This window comes from Oncorhynchus clarkii, chromosome 19, assembly GCF_045791955.1.
Source record: "Oncorhynchus clarkii lewisi isolate Uvic-CL-2024 chromosome 19, UVic_Ocla_1.0, whole genome shotgun sequence".
Taxonomy (NCBI): domain Eukaryota; kingdom Metazoa; phylum Chordata; class Actinopteri; order Salmoniformes; family Salmonidae; genus Oncorhynchus; species Oncorhynchus clarkii.
This window is the reverse complement of record NC_092165.1, coordinates 14,290,722-14,311,276: the sequence shown is the minus strand read 5'-3', so window position 1 is coordinate 14,311,276 and position 20,555 is coordinate 14,290,722. Positions and strand designations below refer to the sequence as shown.

The window sequence follows — 20,555 nt, the reverse complement described above, 5'->3', positions numbered from 1 at the left end:
AAAATAAATATATTAAAACATTTTGAATTCAGGCTATAACACAATAAGTCAAGCGGTATGAATACTTTCTGAAGGTTCAGTTGGTAGAGCATGGCACTTGCACAGTCATGGTTGTGGGTTCAATTCCCAGGACCACCCGTACATAAAATGTATGCACGAATGACTAAGTCACTTTGGATAAAAGTGTCTGATAAATGGCATGTTATTACTATTATATTACTAATGGGCATACAATGAAATTGAAAAAACTTGTTTAGATACTAAAACAAACATTGACTCAAAACTGTATATGTAGAGTTCTCTAATGGTGGTTGGCTGGAGGCTAAAAGAGGAGACTGGGCGGCCATCTTGGATTCCCAGACCCAGATGGGTGCAGCCAAGGGCCTGGGGGAGGACATCACTGAGCATGCCAGGACCAGAAGCGACATAGTGGGAGTCAGTGGATAAGACAGCGTCCTCAACTCTGGTCTGGGTATCAACACCACAACCAGAAACAGTCGAACACAAAACAACAACTGAACTTAGTCTCCATGACAAAAGACGGGCTGAGTACCAGGGCGAGGAGTAGATTTGGTCTGCAGGGACGGGGAGGTGTCCGTATGCAGGGGGAGAGAACAGATACTGACTCGGCTAAAGATGCTCCATCCTGCTCCTAATAGTTGTGATTCAGAGAGACTGGTGGCGCCTCAGGTTAACCCACTAAACGGTGCTGCCTTCAGCCTGCCGCCTTAAGGATCCATCAACTGGAACATGGCCCCTGCGACAATACAGACATTCACTGGCCTTTGTCCTCCTCACACTCTCCTAATGTTAAACCAGACCTCAGACAATGCCAGTGCCTCAACACCAATTTGTTACACAAATTACAGTAGTAGTAATGCTATCAGTAGATCCGGTGGCAAAGAGAAGCGCTTCCCATGTTCATTCTGTGAGAAAGCCTTCAGTTTCACCAAACAGGTGGAGATGTACCAGAGGATGCACACGGGGGAGAAATCATTCTGCTGCCATCTGTGCAGGGCCAATTCCTCCCACTTTTCCAACCGGAAGAGGCACCAGACAGTCCACACAGGGGAGAAATCTTACAGTGTGAAAACAGGTTCTCCCACCAGCTGAAGATGAACCTGGAGAGAGGCCGTTCATCTGAACGCACTGCGGGAAGGGGTTCTCAGAGAGGAGATACCTCAGGATACACCAGCAGAAAAGCCCATGTATAACGTTAGTTCCATAAAGTTTTCAGTCACTGCAATGGATTTCAGTCATATGGATTCTGGTTTAGAGATGACATAGCCTAATACAGCATGTCTGTTCTACGAAATATATTCCCAAATATTGTATTTTCTCTGTTAAACTGTGTGCACTGAACTGACATGCAGGATTGTTGATGACACGTCAATGTTCAGATGGAAGGGATGAAATGGTCTGTAAAGGGCACCTCAGCAGCGCTCTCAACTCAGACAGTGGTGTGTAGCTTACTGTAGCTGCTGGCAAAGTAATTCAAAGCCTCTAATTTATCACTCAGGATGTTACTTTCCAGTGCTACTATTTTTTCCATGTAATGTTATTATTAAAACAAAATAAGACAGTCCAATAGTAGAATAGTGTTCAGTGCTTACTTTGTAAATTGGGAGGTACCAGAACAAAGTGAGCCCGAGAGGGGGGTGACCTGGGGAGTTCTAAGGTACCAGAATACATGAGAAAAAAGCAGTAGAGTAGAAGCACTTAGAAGTTGCACACACGGGGAACATTTTTAGTAGACTAGGGTCCAAGAAAATGTTGGCCTTTTATAAACGCATTTCATGCAATTCTAGGTCATTTACATGACTGGAGACTTTGGCAGAATCTTTTTTATTTTTATTTTTTATTCTGCACAAATGATCTAAATGGCAGGTTACTTTCTCACTTTCAAACCGAGAATCTGAGATCAATAAAAACCACCGTGTCTTGAATCCATCAATAGTCTAGGTGTGTATATAGGCTCGCTGGTGATTGTCGATGCGCTCGTGCCAAAAGCCTCTCTCTCTTTTTGTAAAACAATATTTGGAAGTTGATCAAATATTTTGGTAGCCTACAGAAAACTCTTCTCTTTTCAGCAGGAGCCATTGCTTTCCAACCTGTGTTTTTCCCTCGATTGTATTTGAAATATTGCTTAGGGCCTGTTTGGTCTGCGTGCTGATTTTTCACTGACAGATTTGCCGGGCGTTCCCGACTATAGGCTATCCCTTGTTATTGGGGTACAATCCAAAGCTAGGCTATTTAAAAAAGAAGCCAATGATCCTCTGTTGCTAAATTATAGTAATTGTCATGGTGTAGTAGGCTATTCTGAATGATTTAGTTTATTTTTGAACAAACATCAGTAATTCTATAACTTAGGCAAATGTGTTTCAATTTATCAGGGCTGCTGCAGTTCCTCCAGAACCCTTCGCGTAGCTATGATTCTATAAGGAAATAAATGATGAAGTGCAACGCTGGAGAGATAAGTTGCAGGCTCATGTCTATCAGAGCAGAGAGCGAAAGATCATAGAAAGTGAATCTCATTCTAGTTAGATACAGGCGCGCTTCTCACAGCCACCGCCAAGCGTTGGTCTCAAACAGGTTACAATGTTACACAAACTCTAAACCCGGTCCGGCCCAACCCAAATCAAATCTTAGAACGTTAGACCCCTCCTGAAAATGTACTTTTTCACATTAGCTTTTTTTGTGGGGGAAGGAGAATAAACAGAGGCAATTGAGAGAGAGAAATCCATGTCAAAAGAGTTACCGGATCCTGACAAATAGGTTCCGGGACAAAACAGTCTTAAACCGAGAGGTTCCAGATCCGGCTCAAATGAAGCACTGTACCTGTTTACCTTGTGTGTTATGATTGAGAGGGGTTGGGTTAAATGCCACATTTTCAATTCATTCACTTCATTCATTTAGTTGTACAACTGACTGTCATGTACCTTTTACTGAGGAGTGGCTTCTGTCTGGCCACTCAACCATAAAGACCTGATTGGTGGAGTGCTTCAGAGATGGTTGTCCTTCTGGAAGGTTCTCCCATCTCCACAGAGGAACTCTAGAGATTTGCCAGCGTGACCATCGGGTTCTTGGTCACCTCGCTGACCAAGGCACTTCTCCCCAATGATGAGGCAGAGTAGATGATATGGTGATCATCAGCCAACAAGATGAGTAGGCCCAACGAACAGCCTATGTCAATCTCCTATCCCCCATAGTACTAAAGTATTCTATTGGTCAGCTTGTCCTTCTGTGCGAGAAAGATATATTCCGAACATGTTGTGGGACGTGATCGATCCCAAATGAATACAACCCCTGTACATCAAAAACCTCTTTAAAAGCAATGAGGCTGATGCAACAGATCAGAAAGTTTAGTTTAAAATCTTGCTAAACTATTAGGCTATTTCTTTACATTATGAACGCAGCAATGCGTAGGCTATAAGCATGAATGTTCCAAAATGCAATTAGCAGGGAAACACCATTCTCAAAAGTACACTGCAAATGCGAGCGGTTTCATATGGCAGAAATGAAAATATCCTTCAAAAATCCTTTAGAAAGAGGGAAGATCTAAAGATGCAACAACAAGCATGGGTTGTTAATATGACTAGGATTGTGTTTTTGGCTGTAGGACAAGGAAAGAAAGTTGAGAACATGAGAAGAATAGACCCTACTGGTTTCAGTGGGATATGAGGCAGTGTTTAGAAAATAATCCCCCTTACCATTTTCCAACCATAGGAATGTTAAGACATGCCTCATAAACTGACAGAAAATGTCCAGGTTTTAAACAGTTCCATTTACAGTTAAATAGTTTCAAAATAATATACAGATTGCAAGTTGGGTAATGTTGCAGTGCACTGGCACTGGCCTTTCTCTCCTGTCGGAATGAACAACGCCTCAAGTATTTGACAGAATCAAGCCTTTAGATAGTAATAATGATCCTACATTGTATTTGTCAAACATGACTGGTGTTTAGCCTAATAAATATATATATATATATACACATACAGTATATAATGTGTAATTAAAAGTTCAGTTTCAGGTGCCTCCCTCATGTCAGCATCGGTCTGGACATGACAGGCTGTAGCCAATAGGCATAGGCTATCACTTACACTTTGACTTGTAGGCAAATTATTTATGTACATTTACACCCACGTATGTTTTCTGAACAGAATAGCTAGTGTTTTTTTGGTTTTCAAATCAATTTAATTGGCTATTTTTGTATATGGCCTTGGTGCCCTAGCAGATGGCCTTGATGCCCTAGCAGATGGCCTTGATGCCCTAGCAGATGACCTTGGTGCCCTGGAAGATTTGGCACTTCTTGAAGGTCAAATGGCCTTGCCACTAAAATCACGAAATTCCAGCATCCCCTGTGGGGAGTCTATCAGGAAGTCTGTCTTCTAATGCTTGGTGAACGGCTTCGTAGAAGGCCTGGACCTAGGTCTAGCCTTCCTCACCTACCTCATGGTTGCCTTATGAATACAGACAGCGTCTGGATGGGCATTCACCAGAAGAGGTACCTAGCCTATTACACAGCACACAATCACAACAATACCAAACAAATGGCTAGAGGTCAAGGAGGGAGCTCAAACACTAACCACATGAGGGTGGTGGCTCCTGCTTCTACCTCTGGTGTCATTGGGTCACAACATGGGAGGCCGAGTATTAGGACGGAGGCCAATTAGCTGTACGCCTGCCCCACGTGTGGGAAACGCTTCGCTGTGGCGAACTACGTAAAAAGGCACCAGACTGTTTACACCAAGGAGAGTTCCTTGTAGTGCAAACTATGTTACAAGAGCTTCTCCTTCCTGACTAACCTTATCAGACATAGGAGTGTCCACAATGGGGAGAAATCATAGCAGTGTGGCTTGAAATGTACACAGGGGATGTCTGGGAACCATTCCTTAGCTGACATATTATAGTTGTGAAGTGTCTGGGGGTAAGAGGGTAATTAACCACATACCCCTCATTAACCCTTTGTTAATCATTTGAAACAGGCTTGTAAATACCTGTTTTTGGAGAGACAGTAATCCTTGGCTAGATAAAGGGCAGTTGAATATTTACCTTACTGAGGTGATGTAGATGGAATAAAGTATTTCTATTGTATTTTATTATTTTCTTCTCCATTCTTGCTAACACACTTTTTCACATTTTCATACAGTCCATTTATATTTTCCAACAGGGCTATACATTTGTTGAGGTTTTTTTTCTCACCTGAGTAACCTCGTTTCACTGCCAAAAATAAAATCTAGTGTTCAGCAAAATAACAACACCATGTCAAATACAGGTAGACTAGACTAAATACAGGTAGACTGGACAAATAATTAACATCCAATCACATTAACCGTTACTCTCTCGTGGGAATTCCACCAAACTGATAAAATTGATAAATGGTTTTAAAAAAGTAAGGCCCACGTCCAAAGAGACACATACCTGCTCTACTGGTAGTACTGCTAGTTGACACAAGTTGTTCTGCTTCCACGAGCACATCCAATGCTAGCATCAGTAATTACACATTTGTTGTTAGACGAGCTATCATGGACACTGACAGTTGTGAATCTGATGCAGCCGAAGAGCTACTGCCCCCTTACAAGAAAAGACTGACCAGTTTCAGAAGAAAGTCCTTTGTTTCTGGACATTTTGAAACTGTAATCGAACCCACAAATGCTGATGCTCCAGATACTCAACTAGTCTAAAGAAGGCTAGTTTTAACAGTTTTCAGCTGTGCTAACATAATTGCAAAAGGGTTTTCTAATGATCAGTTAGCCTTTTAAAATGATAAACATGAATTAGCTAACACAACGTGCCATTGGAACACAGGAGTGACGGTTGCTGATAATGGGCCTCTGTACGCCTATGTAGATATTCCATTAAAAATCAGCCTTTTCCAGCTACAATAGTAATTTACAACATGAACAATGTCTACACTGTATTTCTGATCAATTTGATTTACTTTAATGGTCAGAGAATGTGCTTTTCTTTCAAAAACAAGGATATTTTTAAGTGACCCCAAACTTTTGAATGGTAGTGTATGTGCAAAAGTACTATCACATCTCGATGAAACCTTCACTCTTGAGCAAACATTTAGAAAGAAACCATGCCAATTTGAAAAATAAGCCACGGGAGTTTTTTGAGCAAGAATTAAGACAACTTTACAGTAGTAAGACGTTTATAAAAGCAACAGATACCATTAATGAGAAGGGGCTAGAAGCGTCTTATATGGTGAGCTACGGAGTGGCTAGGACAGGCAAGCCCCATACTATTGTGGAGGACTTCATTCTTCCTGCTGCTGCAGATATGGCTGGGACAATGCTGGGGGAAAAGGCCATAAAAACTATAGACAATGCCTTCATCAAGCAACACTGTTTCACAACGCATCAGTGACATGGCAGGAGATGTTTTAAAACAATTACTGATTCGCATACAAGCGAGTCAACAGACGTGGCGGGCCTGGCACAGCTCCTGGTATATGTCCGTTACTTTTATGGGGGGTCAATTAAGGAAAACATCCTTTTCTGCAAACCAGGACAAGTACTGGACAGCTTTATGACATCAAATGGACTTTGGTGGTCAAGATGTGTTGGTATTTGTACTGATGGCGCAAAAGCCATGACAGAGAGACGTAGTGGAGTAGTAACACGTGTGCAAGCAGTTGCTCCCGATGCCACTTGGCTACACTGCAGCATCCCCCGAGAGGCTCTTGCTGCCAAGGGAATGCCTGACAGCTTGAAAGACGTTTTGGACACTACTGTGAAAATAGTTAACTTCGTTAAAGCAAGGCCCCTGAACTCTTGTATTTTCTGAACTATGCAATGATATGGGCAGCGACCATGTAATGCGTTTACAACATACAGAAGTGCGCTGATTATCAAGGGGCAAAGTATTGACAATTTTTTTTGAAATGAGATGAGCTTAAACTTTTCTTTACTGACCATAATTTTCACTTGTCTGACCGCTTGCATGATGACGAGTTTCTCACATGACTGGACTATCTGGGTGATGTTTTTTCTCGTCTGAATGATCTGAATCTAGGATTACAGGGACTCTCCGCAACTATATTCAATGTGCGGGACAAAAATGAGGCTATGATTAAGAAGTTGGAGCTCTTCTCTGTCCTCAATAACAAAGACAACATACAGGTCTTTCCATCATTGTGTGATTTTTTTGTGTGCAAATGAACGCAAGCTTACAGATAATGTCAAATGTGATATAGTGAAGCACCTGACTGAGTTGGTTGCACAATTGCTGTGGTGTAATTATTGTCATCAAAAGGAGAGACTTTTAGATTTCTTCAAAACAATCCAACTTTATTATTTAATTACTGCAGTAATGGAGCTGGTTGGTAATCACCCCTGGAGGTGATCACTGCGAACTCAACGAGCTGGTTTGAGCCACAGCATTTTATAGCAAAGTCCATCCTCCTTCAGTCTACATGACAAACAACAGATGTATGGAATGGGTCACAAGGTTAAGATCTGTATGAAAGATACTTATAATTCACAGCAGACAGTATCTGCTGTAAAAACAGTTCTCATTGTGTAGAGACCAGTGTCTGGCCCCCCAACTCCATACTGGAGCCATCTCCCCCTGGTACCCCAGTACAGAAACATTAACTCATGTTCTGGAATGCCGTATCACCCAAATACATTGTAAATCTTCTAGAGTCCCATCCTCGGTAGAACACAGACAAATGAGTGTTCTAACAACCCCTTATTCTGTTGCATTAAACAACCATTTGATTCAATAACAGCATTATAACATAATCTTGTAATTTCCACCATATTATGCAGGTACTTTCCTGAAACGAATGACACAAACAACTGGATTCGTTATCCCTTTCATGTCCTGCCTCCAGTCCACTTACCGATATCTGAACAAGAGAGCCTCATCGAAATTGCAACAAGCGGTTCTGTTGAAAATGTTATTTAATCAGAAGCCACTGCCAGATTTCTGGATTGGGCTGCGCTCAGAGTATCCTGCCTTGGCAAATCGTGCTTTTTAAGATACTGATGCCCTTTGTAACCACGTACCTATGTGAGAGTGGATTCTCAAAAAAAAAAAACATTTGAGAGTGCGATGACCCTGGTACTAGAGGGGGTACAGCTGGAGGTTGAATGTTTGAAGGGGTGCAGAACTATAAAAAGTTTATGAACCACTGCTCTACCGGATGCTCTACTAGAGAGGGTACAGCTGGAGGTTGAATGTTTGAAGGGGTGCGGAACTATAAAAAGTTTGGGAACCACTGCTCTACCGGATGCTCGGTAAGAACAAGGTGAATGCTTCTCCTTTCAGGGTTTTTATTCATTTTCTTCATAATTTGGCACACACACACTTTGGTTATTTACAATGGATCTTGGAATAACTGTTACTCTGAATGACTAGTGTATATAGCCTATTTATATTGCAGATTTATAACGCTTTAACTAATACCGTTTACATGTTGTGCACACTCTTGCCTAAAATAACCACAACAGTTCAACTGCTGTCCATTCCTAATTGTAACCATGACGATCACTTTTAGTCTGTGCTTGTGTGGTAATGTGTTGTTGTGGCCAAGAGCCAATAAAACATCTGCCTTGTTCTTGCCGGACAGCCTGTAGTGAGTCAGATCCTTAATCAGTATTAAGTACTAGCGGATGAGGGCATTCACAGCCAACTGCTCAGATTTTTTTTTTTTTTTTTTTTTTTTTTTTTTCAGACCATTTTTTTTTCCTGGTCCTTCGTATTGCCTGATACTGACCTGGCTACAGTGAAGATGTTCCAGTATCCAAAAGAGTGTTATCAATGTGCGAAGGAAGAAGACACATGTTTTTCTGAGGAGTTTTTATTGTGGACATTAACCCGAATACCTGAATGTCGTGTGTACATCGAAATGTAAGTTGTATGAATTCTTATTAGGGGGTTTGACGTGCTGTGTAATAATAATAATAATAATAATTACCACTAATTACTTAAAGTTATTTTGATAAGCTTGCAGACATATTTTCTACTATACTACCAAACTGTAATGTAAGTGTGTTGCGAATACTACTATGCATATTGTCTATATATACACTGAACAAAAATATAAAACACAACATGCAACAATTTCAAAGATTTTAATGAGTTCCAGTTCATATAAGGAAAAGAGTACATTGAAATACATTCATTAGGCCCTAATCTATGGATTTCACATGACTGGGAATAAAGATATGCATCCGTTGGTCACAGATACCTTACAAAAAAAGGTAGGGGCATGGATTAGAAAACCAGTCAATTCCCAGTTAATGCCGGGAAGAGCACACTCATCCAGCGTGCCAGTGGCCATTGAAGGTGACCGTTTGCCCACTGAAGTCTGTTATGGCGCCAAACTGCAGTCAGGTCAAGACCCTGGTGAGGACGACGGGCACACAGATGAGCTTCCCTGAGACAGTTTCTGCAAAAATGATTTGATTGTGTGAAACCACAGTTTCATCAGCTGTCCGTGTTTCTGGTCTCAGACAATCCCGCAGGTGAAGAAGCCAGATGTTGAGGTCCTGGTCTGGCGTGGTTACACGAGGTCTGCGGTTGTGTGGCCAGTTGGACATACTGCAAGATTCTCTAAATCTACGTTGGAGGCGGCTTATGGTAGAGAAATTAACATTAAATTATCTGGTAACAGCTCTGGTGGACATTCCTGCAGTCAGCATGCCAATTGCATGCTCCCTCAAAACTTGAGACATCTGTGGCATTGTGTTGTGTGAAAAAACTGCACATTTTAGAGTGGTGTTTTATTGTCCCAGAACAAGGTGCACCTGTGAAATGATCATGCTGTTTAATCAGCTTCTTGATATGCCACACCTGTCAGGTGGATCTTGGCAAAGGAGAAATGCTCACTAACAGGGATGTAAACAAATTTCTGCACAAAATTTGAGAGAAATAAGCTTTTTGTGCGCACATGGAAAATGTCTGTGATCTTATTTCAGCTCATGAAACATGGGACCAACACTTTACATGTTGCCTTTATGTATTTGTTCAGTGTAAGTGCCTGCTACTGCATTGGTTGCACAGGGGGTTATGCACAAGTGCACTGTTATTGCTTGTACTGGTAAATAGAGTGTCATATGAGCATTCTACAGTGACGCTTCTCAATGTAGCCACTTACTGTTGCTGTTGTGCACTGTAATTTACGACTCTGTGGCGCCAGGAAGATCAGATCTTTAACCTAGCAGATTCAGAAGACAGCTTCACCAGGCTGGAGAGAATGCCAGAAATCTTTCTCTTGTCTGTCTTAGTAATTGGTTTCTCTCTCCTAGTGTTTATTATTTAGGTTAATGTTATACTGCTATGTTTATAGCCATGTTTATAGTTGTTATAATAGTGTAATGCTATGGTTATTCATTCATGTGTATATATCCTATTTATATTGCATATTTATAACACTTTAACTACTGTTCACAAGTTGTTTATATTCTTGTCTTGTAAAACCACAACAGTTCAACTGCTATTCACATCCATTCCTAATTGTAACCATGAAGATCACTTCCTAATGTTTTAAAAGGCTGGTCATTGCTCACATCATCATCCCAGGCACCATGGAGCCACTCTGATTTACATACCGCCCAAGCAACCTCTTGGCATCCGACCTACAGAGGGTAGTGCGTACGGCCTAGTACATCACTGCCATCCAGGACCTTTATACCAAGCGATGTCAGAGGAAATCCCTGCTGAACAGTTAATCAAATGGCTATCCTGACAGTTTTTATTGCAGCACGAGTATTTCGGGTATGAGCCCTTCTTCAGTAACGACGTCATTACCCAAATGTTTGGCCTATTTATATACTACTACAAAAACATACAACGAAAAATAACTTTCTTCATTCAGGCCTGCTGGGGCAAGAGTGCCCAAGTGGACTATCCAATATGTCTCTCTTTGGAGAAGTAATTGAGCACCATCTCCTCTCCTATGTGGCGTTAAGTTTATTTACCGGAGTGCTGTCCTATTTCTGTTCATTGGATTATATACGAGGATCGAGCACTTAGTTTATCTTTCCATATCCTGACTATTTGCATTGACACCTTTTTATTTGCACTGAGTCACTGACTCTCTTGCACCAGCTCTATGTTCACTCACTGGACTCTACCCACACACTGACACATACTACACTGACACTCCCAACACAAAATAACACTTTTACACTCTTCACATACGCTGCTGCTACTCTGTTTATGATCTATCCTTGTCCATCTAGCCTAGTCCTTTTTACCCCTACCTACATATTACCTCAACTACCTCATATCCCTGCACATTGACTCAGTAGCGGTACTCCTTGTATATAGTCTCGCTGTTGTTTTATTGTGTTGCCATTTCCTTTTTTTCTAAATGTTCTCCATTTTTATCTCATTGTTCCCATTGTTGGGAAAGGGCTCGTAAGGTAAGCATTTCACAGTAAAGTCTATTGTATTCGACACGTGACAAATAAAATGCTATTTGATATTATGTAAAGGGTTATTTATTCTACATGGACCTGATACTACATTTGAAAGCTATCAAAACACTTAGTTTAGAATATCTTGTTACTCATTTTGTATTTATTCCAAATACTTTTTATATTATTCTCTCTGCAATGTTGGGAAGGGCCTGAAAGTAATCATTTCACAAACATGTTTTTATTAAATGTTTTGATCTACATACATTTAGCAATTCCCCTTAAAAGAAAAAATATGTTGCATTGTTGTCAGCAGAATCAATCAACCAAATGTATTTATAAAGCCCTTTTTTACATCAACAGATGTCATAAAGTGCTATACAGATTCACAGATGCATTTGGAATATTGGATTAACAGATTTTACTGTTGAAAATTCCTGGGTAGAATGTTGCATTTAGGAATTGTATATAAACCTAAAAAGTCTGTTAAATATTGTGTTTGTACTGTGTAGGCTATATGATGTTCACAAATGCCTAGATTTTCAGATTTCATGCCTATTAATGCAGTTTAACAAGTTCATGCAGATTTTAAGTTGAGATGTGTATGTGTGATTTTCATATGGTGTATTTAACACTTGTTTATGTTTAATAATCACAAAATGGTACTTTTAATTCTAAGACTAAATTGAGACTATTTAGTATACATCATCTGATCTCACCCTATTCTGTATGAACCCAACAACCATTATACACTTACTAAATGTACCTACACATATCCACACATTAACAAACACCTACTGTATACATAAATAGTCATGTTTGTCTGATGACTTTTGACTTATCATTAGCTGACTCATATTTACCCACAACATCATATTTATGTCCACCATGATAGTTTAACAACAATGAAGTCTGTAACAGTATAGGACTCAAAACTAGTGGGGATGGGTAAACACTCCATGTTGAAAGTGTGGTTATTATCTGTGTATGTGTGTACGTACCTGAGGGAGTGTTGTCCTGTGTAATCTGTATCACCTGTCTCTTCCAGGAGGAAGAGGTGCTGCTGGTGAAGGAGGAGGGGAGTGAGGAGGGTCTGGGGAACCCTGAGAGGACCATGGTCATGGAGGACAACCAGATTACACCTCCTCCTGAACCCACAGAGGAACCAGCTGAGCATCACATCACAGGGCCACACACTGAGGTGAGTCCACTATGAACTCAAAATAAAATAAAATATAATTTGTCACATGCTTCATAAACAGTAGGTGTAGACTAATAGAGAAACAACTCTGAGCAGGAGTGCCTTTAGATAATAATAAATAAGACTATGCAGACAGATGGGGAACCTGATCCTAGATCAGCACTTCTACGCTGAGATACTTTGTGGATATGGGCCCAGGTCGTGATGAAATGTGTCTTAAGTCTGTACATGCTTTTGAATGATCAAACCATTAAAGAGTGTCAAGTAATCAAATCAACTAACACGTTTGCAAAGTATCAAATCAATTAACATGTTTGCATAGTAATCATAGCAGTCCCTCATTGCCCAATCAGAAGATGCTCCATAGCAGGATGCTCATATCAGATTTCTTGATCCAACATCCTCTCACTCTGTATCTCTTACAGTCAGTAGGCATGGAGGATGGGAAGTCTGATCTGCTGCTAGTCAAAGAGGAGACAATAGAAGACTGACCAGAGAGCATTGATCTGCTGAGTGGACAAAAGATGGGGGAACAAGGTAAGGTAGAAATAGACTACATTCAGTAATATATATTCGATGGGAGTAGTGATGCACACGCCTATATTTTTTTATTACTGTTCTTCATTCATAAAATTAAATCAATACAACTTTAGTACTAGTGGGTGCGGGCATTCATTGCCGACCGCTCAGACGAGTTCCAGCTAGTCATTTTTTTCTGTTCTGAGCTTTAAAGATACTGATCATGAATAGGAGATTGAATGTGTAATGTAAAACATTTCCGTAATTCAAAGAACAGCACGCACATCCTTTTCATTTAGCCACACCCTTTGAGCTATGACGCCAACCAATAACATCCTTTCTCTTCAGTGTTAACGGAAGTAAACCATGACCAAGAACTATTTCCACGTTAGCGTTTTTCTTGTTGTTATTTAGACGTTTATTAACACCATGGAATTCAAAATATGACTAATTTATCTGCACAGCATCACATACGTACCCCATTTAGTATTTAATTTGCGTTGGAGACAGGACTTGGTTGATAGATAGTATATAGGTTACGCTAGCTAGCTGCTAAGGTTAGCTATGGCTAACTGTATGGTTTTCCACACTCAAATAGCCTCCATCATGGAGGTGCTAGCGAATGCAGCCGTGGCAGAGATCTGTAAACTCGTAGACGACGACTATGCAGTGTTTCGTTTGGAAATAACTCAAAGCCAGAAAGAAAACAGGGCATTGCGGAGGAAATTACAGCTACAAGAACTGAAGGTGGCACGGGAGCGCGTCCTCGCCAGTCGTCCCAGTAGTGTCAAGCTCGTCGACCGATACAGAGGAATGGCAAGAGGTACATTTCGCAAAGGCACATTTTGCAGAAGGCCGATGCTGCGGGGCTTGTCACTCCGCTCCCTACTACACATGTGTTCAGATGTGTTACCCAGAATTTAGTTTTGGTCAGTTTTTGGAAAGTATGCAATAATTCCCCCAGTCCCCTGATTACTATCTAACTTGCGCAAAGACAACATATCATATTCTAACCAGATTCTTGATTTACTGTTTTCCCCATTATTTACTCAATGAAAAATATATGATGCATGGAACATAATACATATATCAATAAATAGTAGGCCTATATCAAGAACTTATGAGAAGTGTTACATTACATCCACTATATAGTGTTGAGCATTAACAGTAAGTAGCCTGACCACCTCTTTTCCTCCCAACCACTCTCTCTCAGGTGACGGAAATCTCGCTGGAGGCCACAGGAGCTTTGTGAAGCCAGCGAGACACAATACATGGAGAGGTGACCAACCAATCAATGTTGATGAGGGGAGTGGAACCTCAGCTCAGAACGTTATTGTGATAGAGGTTTGTGAAATAATGTTGAATTGAAAATGAGTCAATTAAATGTGGCCTGTTTATTTCAGAAAGGCTCCCCTCGGCTATTCACTTGCTTACATGTACATCCTCATGTATCTGCCATAAGCAGGCACGTGCACAGATAGGGCTCTAAACTCGTAGACGACTATGCAGTGTTTCGTTTGGAAATAACTCAAAGCCAGAAAGAAAACAGGGCTGCCCTTCCAGTCTCCAAGGTGTCCTTTTGGGTGGTGGTATAATTTCCTCCAAAATATTTTTTTGTCATTGTTGTTCGGGAACCCATTGACTGCAAGTTGTTGTCAAGCTCGCCACCCCCCTCCCCACGCCCTGTTGGTTGCGCCTGTTGATCTGCCCTGTACGGAGCTTGCGCACGCCCGGTTGCGTCTTTTTCCCAGTCTGCCCTGTACGGAGATTGCTATTAAATATCAACAGTGCTGCCATAGCAGCATAACATTTTATTAACACTTGATTAACACTTGATCACACATGATTTAGCCTACATCATCGTCAATCTTCGTCAATATTTGGTTGGCTGATACGAGCAGCAGAGAGAGGCAGAAATACAGAGGTTAATCACAATCAGTAAAATAAATCGAGCTAGCTAACTAGCAGATTTACATCAATCATCAACACCAATAATCAGCTGATAGCCCAACCTCTTTTCCCGATGCCAGTCATCTCTTTAGGAGTTACTGTAACTCGCTTGCTTACAATTTGTGATGATTCAGTTGTTGCAGAAATAAATAGGCTTATGTTCATTATTTATTTATTTTTGCTACAGAGGCATTTTGGGGGGTCTGTGCACGGCCCTGTCCATAGGAGCTTATGAGACTTCCCTATGACATTTTTATCTAATTCAACTCATGTAACGATAATAGCCTCTCCTATTGTGTCAGTCTGCAGATACAGAGGCTGCAGGTCCTGGAGTCAAGCAGGAGAGGTCTGAAGGAGAGGAGGATCCACAACACAGCAGCGACATCCAGACTGGAGCGCCCCATGTAGTCACAGAGGACCCCACCACCACCCCAGCGCAGCCCAGGGACATCAGTAGGACGCCGAACGCCGTCCTCAAGTCTGAGACAGAGACTTTAACGAGGCTGAGGAGACTGGGCTGTCCTCCTACTCCCCGCTCAGAGTATTTACTTTACGGTAACCAGAGCCATAGGACGGTTCTGTCCCATCGGGATTCAGGTGATGCGTTACAGACTGGCAATGATCCGACCTGTTCATACGCTACAGAGACAGAGAAGATACCTGGTGACGTGCCTGTGGGCTTAGATACTAATCCAATAAGAGGGGACTGGAACCAGTACAGTAGTAGTGTATACTCTGAAGGGTTCCTAGATAAGAAAGGGGATGGTCTGGTTGTAGATGAGGTGACTGTGAAAGAGGAGGGTGACGATCCTCTGACATGGAATGCAGACCAGACTCACTTAGGAGAAGGACAGTCGCAGGGCAACACTAGTGACTTCTTAGACTACAGGGAAAGTTTAGAGCCAAATCCAAATATCGCAACCCACTCCCCTTTACACGTGCACAGGGATCGCAACCCAGTGTCCACGTCGATGGCACCTTCCGATTCACACGGCCGCATCCTTTTCGATCAGGTATTGAACTCAAACGACAAGGCTAGAGTCCAGGCTGGGGAAGGGGGAGCAACATCAGGCGGTACTAAAGAGAAACGGTTCTTCTGCATGTTCTGTAACAAAGGCTTCAACTGCCCCCAGAAGGTGGAGATCCACCAGAGGGTCCACGTAGGGGTGAAACCCTTCAGCTGTAGTCAGTGTCAAATGCGCTTCTCCCAGGCTTGGAACCTGAAGATCCACCAGAGGGTCCACACAGGGGAGAAACCCTACAGCTGTAGCCAGTGTCACATGAGCTTTGCCCAGACTTGCAACCTGAAGAGGCACCAAAGGGTCCACACAGGGGAGAAACCCTACAGCTGCCCCCAGTGTGAGAAGAGGTTCTCCCACCAGCACCAGCTGAAGATGCACCTAAAGGTCCACACGGGAGAGAGGGCCCAGTATTACCCCCAGACGAGCGGTCACGAGTCATGACCTTAGTTTAATTCCACGTGACTCACGGTAACTTGGCTACTCCAAAACTGCGCTCTGTAAATGAATGGCGCTGATGGGCGTTATAAGCCTGCCAAACTTGCTAACGCCTTCAATTCGCTAATAACCTGATACTCAGCGCTCTAGTTAAAATTATAAAGTGTTGCATTCTGAAAACGCAGGTGTATTGTCCATGACATTCAATTTCAAGTTCCACATTTTATATTTAAATAGACTCGCTGCTATTATCCGAAACATCTCATCCATCCTCCAAACCACACTCTCTCTCTCTCTGGACTCTGAGTGAATGGGAGAGGAGAGTGAAATGCATTGTGATTGCAACATTTCAAATTACAATTGCGGAAAAATGACAGTTTTAAAAGCAAGTAGGCCCACTGTTGTGACTGTTGGAGAGATGAGGGTCTCAGCTTTCCGTAGGTATTACATTTATTTCTCAACTCTCAATATGAACTGCTGGATCACTGTTTTTTAACAAAACTATCTGGTAGGCTATGGCTTTGAGATAGATATAGCTTATACGGAATGGAGCGCACATCTGCCATTTGCAGTGATTGCGTAAGCCTATAGACATCATTGGGTATGCTGCAAAGTTTAAGACATTACATTAACTGTTAGATTAATGTTAGATTAGCTTGGTGACCCAAGCTATAGGCTTCTGAGCGCCGAACCTACCAAGTCGATTTATGCGCTATAGAAGGTTTTAATTAAATGCCTAGGCTTTTCTCTATTTTTAATTTTTACAGTTTATAATGTTAAATATTATCCATTCAATTGGGAGCCACTGCCAGTAATACCCACATTAATTTATAACTGTCACTTTAGTGTTAGTTTCTTTCAATTTGTAGCCTACGTTTCACATCCTTCCATTGCCATTCTATTTACCTTTCTTTCCTCTGTCACGTCCTTGTAAATGGTTCCAGAGAGTCACTAGCATTAGTGGCTCATATTAGGCTTACGTTCTGCAATCATTTGGATCATGTAGCCTATTTAAATCATTATGGAACTGAGACCACACTTAGCAGTTTAAACCTGGAGCCTGGTTCATGATTACTGGACCAGTCATTAGGCTACAGTTCCATGATTAGTGAGGGATAATGTATTTATAGGAATATTCTTGAACCCCTATTGTACAATTGTCTCACCTTCCAATATCTCATAGATTGAACTTGAATATGGCAACTTTCAGGATCAATATTTTGCGTGTAAAAGCTCTCCAAACCTATTTTTTTTGTGATTCATAAATACTTTCCTTACCCTAAATAATCTACAAGATCAGAGTATTTTTTAAATCTACAAATTGGTGCTGAAACGGAGGCAAATATGCATATATTTAGATAACTTTCTTTCATTAATCCCTAATATTCTGAACCCGTTCTGTCGATATATTCTAGTGAGTCTGTTGACAAAGTTCTAACTGAAAAGGTACAGCGTATTTAAAGGGATTGCTTAAAATACATGTACTTAAAACCCTGTTGAATGGAAACTCCACAAGAAAATCTGTTGGACAGCAAGTGGGAGGGTTTTCAGCGGTTGAATGAAATGCATTTAGAGCATGCAAGGTAACCGCACCTGCAGAGCACGTTACGCGACTGAACAAGGTAACTCTGAATACCAAATACGGACATCGACAGCATCATTGCGTTTCGGTACATCAGAAGTACATTCATTTCCAATGGAATGCTGCGTTTGCCTTGCAGTTTCAGCGCGTTCTGTGTGGTACAAACCAATGTATGCATCAAATGGTATGCTAGACTTCACAGAAATAGTAGGAAAAGGTGAAGGTTGAATTTTTGATGCACACATCCACTAAAGATGTTGGATTACATATTGAAAAATGTTTGCCTGCAGAATGTATTACGCTGCATTGATGTGATTAGCTGTCAGTCTGATTTGAGGCTTCAGAAGTGCATAGGAAAGTCATACATTTCCAAGACTGAATCTGCCCCTTTGAGTTTCCACTTCATCAGATGGTGAATTAGCCCAAGTACATTTGTTGTATATTTTATCAATAAGATGTCCCTACTGTTGGTGAGTGCATCTGTCATTTCAACTGAACATTGTGGTTACATTAATGAAGAATGAAATCAAAATAAATCGTATTCATAATGAATGAATGATGAGTGTCAGGAGCTTTTCATTTTTCCAACACACCTATTATAGCGCTCGTATTTCATTAACACTGTCCAGTACAAGCATATTAAGGCTATACTATCGATGGCAATTTGAATGCACAGAATAAGAGACTAATGAACAGTGTACACAGTCTAGGCAAGAAACTGAGAGCATGAACTTTTTTTTGCGACTTTCAAATCATCAGACTAAAGTTGCATCATGCAGCCAATATGTTTTGATTTGTAAGAGGTTTGTATCACAACTAAAGTAGCCAAATAACTTTAAATTAAGTGTATAGGACCTGTTTTAAATTATCACTTTTTACATTCAACACAGAATAGCTGCTCCATGTGAGCACTGGCTAGGGAATCATTAGATAGAAATATCCTTTCTATTTTATTCAGCTATGTTCATTTATTCTTCTTACTATAAAGTTATATAATATACACTACCGGTCAAACGTTTTACAACAGCTAATTATTCAAGGTTTGTTATTTCATTTGTTTTACTATTTTCTACATTGTAGAATAATAATGAAGACAAACTATGAAATAACACATATGGAATCATGTAGAAACCCAAAAAAGTGTTAAACAAATCAAAATAAATTTCAGATTCTTCAAATAGCCACCCTTTGCCTTGATGCCAGCTTTGCACGCTCTTGGCATTCTCTCAACCAGCTTCATGAGGTCGTCACCTGGAATGCATTTCAATTAACAGGTGTGCCTTGTTAAAAGTTAATGTGTGTAAGTTCTTTCCTTGTGTTGTGACAAGGTAGGAGTGGTATACAGAAGATAGCCCTATTTGGTAAAAGGCCAAGTCCATATTATGGCAAAACAGCTCAAATAAGCAAAGAGAAATGACAGTCCATCATTACTTTAAGACATGAAGGTCAGTCAATCCGGAAGATTTCAAGAACTTCTAAAGTTCCTTCAATTGCAGTCGCAAAAACCATCAAGCGCTATGTTGAAACTGGCTCTCGTGAGGACCACCACAGGGAATGGAAGACCCAGAGTTACCTCTGTTGCAGAGGATAAGTTCATTAGAGTTAACTGCATCTCAGATTGCAGCCCAAATAAATGCTTCACAGAGTTCAAGTAATCAACATCTCAACATCAACTGTTCAGAGGAGACTGGGTGAATCAGGCCTTCATGGTTGAATTGTTGCCAAGAAACCACTACTAAAGGACACCAATAATAAGAAGAGACTTGCTTGGGCCAAGAAACATGAGCAATGGACATTAGACCGTTGGAAATCTGTCCATTGGTCTAAGGATTCCAAATTGGAGATTTTTGGTTCCAACCACCGTGTCATTGTGAGACGCAGAGTAGGTGAAAAGATGTTCTTCGCATGTGTGTTTCCATGAAGCATGGAAGAGGATGTGTGGGGGGTGCTTTGCTTGGTGACACTGTCAGGGACACTGTCAGGGATTTATTCAGAATTCATGGCACACTTAACCAACATGGCTACCACAGCATTCTGCAACAATACACCATCCCATCTGGTTTGTGCTTAGTGGGATTATCATTTTTTTTCAACAGGACAATGAACCAAAACACACCTCCCAGGTTATGTAAGGGCTATTTGACCAAGAAGGAGAGTGATGGAGTGCTGCATCAGATGGCCTGGCCTCCAATTTCACCCGACCTCAACCCAATTGATATAGTTTGGGATGAGTTGGACTGCAGACTGAAGGAAAATCAGCCAACAGGTGCTCAGCATATGTGGGAACTCCTTTAAGACTGTTGGAAAAGCATTCCTCATGAAGCTGGTTGAGAGAATGCCAAGAGTGTGTAAAGCTGTCAAGGCAAAGGGTGGCTACTTTGAAGAATCTAAATCTAAAATATATTTGGATTTGTTTAACACTTTTTTGGTTACTACATGATTCCATATGTTTAAAAAAATAGTTTTAATGT

The 20,555-nt window shown here is 41.1% G+C and overlaps 1 protein-coding gene across 1 annotated transcript; it reads left to right on the top strand.

Annotated features, from left to right (window-relative positions):
- The first annotated feature begins 13,441 nt into the window (after window positions 1-13,441).
- LOC139374739 (uncharacterized) lies at window positions 13,442-18,641 on the top strand. Its single transcript, XM_071115866.1, has 3 exons — window positions 13,442-13,918; window positions 14,309-14,439; window positions 15,348-18,641. The coding sequence occupies exons 1-3, from the start codon at window positions 13,660-13,662 to the stop codon at window positions 16,506-16,508; spliced, it is 1,551 nt and encodes a 516-aa protein (XP_070971967.1). The 5' UTR covers window positions 13,442-13,659; the 3' UTR covers window positions 16,509-18,641.
- The last annotated feature ends 1,914 nt before the right edge of the window (window positions 18,642-20,555 follow it).

Excerpts from the sequence above, each read along its gene's own strand:
- LOC139374739 (XM_071115866.1), top strand. The coding sequence starts at position 13,660 with ATGGCTAACTGTATGGTTTTCCACACTCAAATAGCCTCCATCATGGAG. Across the intron at positions 13,919-14,308 it reads ATACAGAGGAATGGCAAGAG|GTGACGGAAATCTCGCTGGA; the intron begins GTACATTTCGCA and ends ACTCTCTCTCAG. Across the intron at positions 14,440-15,347 it reads AGAACGTTATTGTGATAGAG|TCTGCAGATACAGAGGCTGC; the intron begins GTTTGTGAAATA and ends CTATTGTGTCAG.